This window comes from Sinocyclocheilus rhinocerous, unplaced genomic scaffold (assembly GCF_001515625.1).
Source record: "Sinocyclocheilus rhinocerous isolate Xijiao unplaced genomic scaffold, SAMN03320098_v1.1 scaffold2071, whole genome shotgun sequence".
Lineage (NCBI taxonomy): Eukaryota > Metazoa > Chordata > Actinopteri > Cypriniformes > Cyprinidae > Sinocyclocheilus > Sinocyclocheilus rhinocerous.
Window position 1 is genome coordinate 381,478 of NW_015649573.1, and position 4,549 is coordinate 386,026.

Here is a 4,549-nt window from a genome sequence, read left to right on the forward strand (position 1 = left end):
TACAAAACTATAATAAAAAGTTTTAAATTCCCTTATATTCCCAGGTTTTCTATGACCATGAGAGACCCTGGCCGTGTTGTAAACACGTGGAGTAACAGTAGTACACTCACTGTTGTCCACTGAGAGATGACACTGGAATTCCGGGAACTGCGTCTCCACAGGAACACTGATGGTGCGACGCAGCAGTCTGGATTTGCAGGTGTCAGTCCTCTTCTCCTGTAGGAGCAGAGGGTGTATCTGACAGCGCGGAACAAAAGAAAGAAAGACACATTTGTGCACACATTCGCCTGCCTCTCATCTCATTATTAATATATTCCATCCGAATTGAACAGATTCAAGTCAGACAAACAGAGGCAGCAAGACATAAAGAATTCAATAAAACAAGCACACAGATGGACAGAGTATGAATATATTAATCAAAGGGCTTCTAGCGACTTAAATTACTTACTGAATATGGCTATGCTATTTCATATATAATGCCATGTCATAAACATGCAAAAATAAAGCAGCTAAATATTATCATCGGGACAAAAAATTAGCTGAAAGCTTTTATAGATAGCAAGAAATATTTATGGCAAGTCTATTTTTTCTTAATTTACTCACTATTGGTAGGTATGACAAAAAGTTCTTCTGATAGGAATACAGAAGGAGAAAGAGGAAGAGAGAGCAACTTAACTCTGGGGAATTCAGCGTCAGATCTGGGCAGCTCTGACTACCAAAATGACCTTGCGTTCCTTCCCAGAATCATGTTTCCAGTACACATTCAGCCCTCATGGTGTTATAACCAAACTTTCAGAATGTGCATTCTCTTGAGACTGTGCTACTGTGTTTTTGTTGTTATTACCAACTGTGAATTTGCCCTTAAGAAACAGTCCACATTCAATTTCAGCCACAGCAATCTGGTTTACTGACAGTACAAATCAATTTAATGGCACTGACATTTTAGTTTCATAACCATGGTATTTGCCAAATACTAAAAATATTTTAGATCTGAAGTCAATGTGGAGTAAAATTTGATTCATATTATTACTTTTCATATTAGCACTTGCCTGTAAGCTGATTCTTTTCTTACTTGGGAGAGTGATCTGAATTAAACGAAACAACATACAGTGCTAAAGGGCTTAGCAAAAGTTATGATATTTTGGAGGTGGGAAAAGTAAAACAAAAGCCAAAAAACAGTTAATTTAAAAAAAAAAACACACTTTTGCCTTAAACTCCTAATTTGCTGCTTCTTAATAGTTTAAGGTAGCTGTTAAGTTTAGGTATACGGTAGGATTAAGGGATCTAAAATATGATCAGAATAATATGTGCTTTGTAAGTAATAATAAATTACCAATATGCATGCTAGTAACATGATAATAAAGCAACTAGTTAATTCTGCTACAGTTACTACTGGCAGCTGAGGTAAATAATTGTAATTATTGGCGAAACATACCAATTTGAAAAAATAATGGAATGCATAGTCAATATAAAAAACTGGATGGCGATTAATTTCTTACTGCTAAATTCTGAAAAAACGAAGAAGGGTTAATTATCGGACCTAAAACTTCCACATGTAATAACCTAGAACACTGTCTAACATTTGATGGCTGCTCTGTCAATTCTTCGTCATCAGTTAGGAACCTAGGTGTGCTATTTGATAACAATCATTCCTTTGAAAGCCACGTTTCTAGCATTTGTAAAACTGCATTTTTCCATCTCAAAAATATATCTAAATTATGACCCATGCTCTCAATGTCAAATGCAGAAATGTTAATTCATGCGTTCATGACCTCAAGGTTAGATTATTGTACTCCAACTACCTTGTTTAATTTCTTAATTCAAGTGATATATATTTTGTTCTATTTGTGTTAAGTTATTTATAATAAGTGAAGTGAAGTTTACTGTTAAGTGCACTGGGGTGCGAGCAGGCTCTTCCGGCTCAATCTGATAACAGCACACACGTCACAGACATTTGTGTAAACAAAGAACTGCGTGTAGCCAACGCTAACTTTTTAGCAGCCATACAGGCACATGAGCTAAGCCCTTTACCTCAACTGCTAGCTGTTAGCATCTGACTAACACTTAGATAGTGAGTGTAAAATGTAACTTTCATACCACTCCTCTTTCTCTCTCCCCCTCACTCCTGGTTTCACTTACTGTTTGTGCTATCACCTTCTGTTAAGATTCAATCAGGTCGGTCCTTCCCCACATACTTGTTTTTTTTTGTGTTATTTTTATTTTGACTTCATTCTACTTGTCTTTGATCATATTTAATGAATTTACCTTTGTTTAGCTTGAATGTACCAATTCAGCTAAGTTGATTTTAATTAAATCAGAGGTTTAATTAAATCAATTTGTTTATTCATTCTTCCTTTTGGTTTCCTACAGCTATTAGGGTAGTCCGATATATCTGTATCGGTCTTTTTTACTCCCTAATATCGGTATCTGTATCGGCCCCCAAAAAAACCATATCGGTCGGGCTCTAGTCATAACTTACTGGGCTTAAGTTTCCCATGCATATTTACAGCAGCGCAAGTTCTGCTCCACTTGCGCGTGTTGTAAGCTTGCATCGGTCTCTTAGCAACGTCTGACCCCGGAGGTGCGAGCAGGCTCTTCCGGCTCAATCTGATAACAGCACACACGTCACAGACCTTTGTGTAAACAAAGAACTGCGTGTAGCCAACGCTAACTTTTTAGCAGCCATACAGGCACATGAGCTAAGCCCTTTACCTCAACTGCTAGCTGTTAGCATCTGACTAACACTTAGATAGTGAGTGTAAAATGTAACTTTCATACCACTCCTCTTTCTCTCTCCCCCTCACTCCTGGTTTCACTTACTGTTTGTGCTATCACCTTCTCCTTGGATTCAGTTAGGTCGGTCCCTCCCCACATACTTTGTTTTTATTTGTATTATTTTTATTTTGACTTCATTCTGCCTCTCTTTGATTTTATTTTCATTAATTTACCTTTGTTTAGCTTGAATGTACCAATTTAGCTAAGTTGATTTTAATTAAATCAGAGGTTTAATTAAATCAATTTGTTTATTCATTCTTCCTTTTGGTTTCCTACAGCTATTAGGATAATTTCATTTTACTTTTACCTTATTTTAGTTTATTTGACCATCACCATCTTCCCTCTTTTATAGCAGTTCTGGCAACTGTTGTCTCCTTAATGAGCCGTACAGGATATTGGTAGCCCTATTTCCTGTCTCTTTTATACCCCTCCTTACTCCTCAGCACCAGGCCTATTATATAAGGTACAGTTACCATTCATTATGCTACAGGCCCCTGAGAAGACTAGAAACACTTCCTAGTGTCTCTGTTCATGTACCTTGAGGTGTTTGATGTGTCCCTGTCCTTCCCCACATACTTGTTTTTTTTTGTGTTATTTTTATTTTGACTTCATTCTACTTGTCTTTGATCATATTTAATGAATTTACCTTTGTTTAGCTTGAATGTACCAATTCAGCTAAGTTGATTTTAATTTAATCAGAGATTTAATTAAATCAATTTGTTTATTCATTCCTCCTTTTGGTTTCCTACAGCTATTAGGATAATTTCATTTTACTTTTACCTTATTTTAGTTTATTTGACCATCACCATCTTCCCTCTTTTATAGCAGTTCTGGCAACTGTTGTCTCCTTAATGAGCCGTACAGGATATTGGTAGCCCTATTTCCTGTCTCTTTTATACCCCTCCTTACTCCTCAGCACCAGGCCTATTATATAAGGTACAGTTACCATTCATTATGCTACAGGCCCCTGAGAAGACTAGAAACACTTCCTAGTGTCTCTGTTCATGTACCTTGAGGTGTTTGATGTGTCCCTGCTAGCTTAGCTACAGACCCCCTAGGTTTTATGACCCTGCTGCAGCATTCCTTTTAACAAGTGACAACTACTTAGTCGTATCTCCTAGCTTAAACTAAATAAGGAAAGCCCTTCCTCCTCTCTCTGTCTCTTCCTGATTTTATTTCAGTTTTGTTTATTTGATCACCAGGACCACCTGCAAACCCAGCAGAGCACTGTGATGGACATCCCTCAGCCCAAAGCAGCCAAAGGAACAGCAAGACTGTGACACAAGTGGACACCTGACACCCAGCCTGAACCACCAGGATCTGACCAGCATCATCTTCTCCTTGGCCCACACCCTCAAGGGCCTCAGACAGGAGGTAAATGAACTGAACCTGCAAGTCACAGAGTTCTACAGGGAACTGACACCTGCTCAACGAGAGAAAGCACAGAACAGATGCAAAGAACCTTACAGAATGGCGCAACAGAAGGAAATCACCAGCTGCTGGATGCCGAGCACAGCTGAAAAAAGCCATCAGACAGGACTTGGAAAGAGAACTTTTTCACACAAAGTCACTGTTAAAAACAGCGTATGTGGAACTTAATGAGAAAGACACTAGAACTAAGGCCTTAGAAGGCCATCTGCATGCAGCCAGAGCTGAAGTCCAAACCCTGACTAAGAGGAGCTTGACATGGTTCAGAAAGAACTGAAACAGTCCTCCAGACTGTGCATGGACTCAAGTAAAAGTCACCCTGCTGCACGTCACACTGCCAGCAGTG

At 38.6% G+C, this 4,549-nt stretch overlaps 1 protein-coding gene across 1 annotated transcript in view; it reads right to left on the reverse strand.

Moving 5' to 3' along the window:
• Positions 1 to 4,549, reverse strand: part of LOC107710749 (uncharacterized) — a 43,574-nt gene that overhangs the window by 12,568 nt on the left and 26,457 nt on the right. The window contains exon 4 of the mRNA XM_016515591.1: positions 67 to 237. Coding sequence (XP_016371077.1) covers positions 67 to 237 — 171 coding nt within the window. The remainder of the gene's footprint in view (positions 1 to 66; positions 238 to 4,549) is intronic.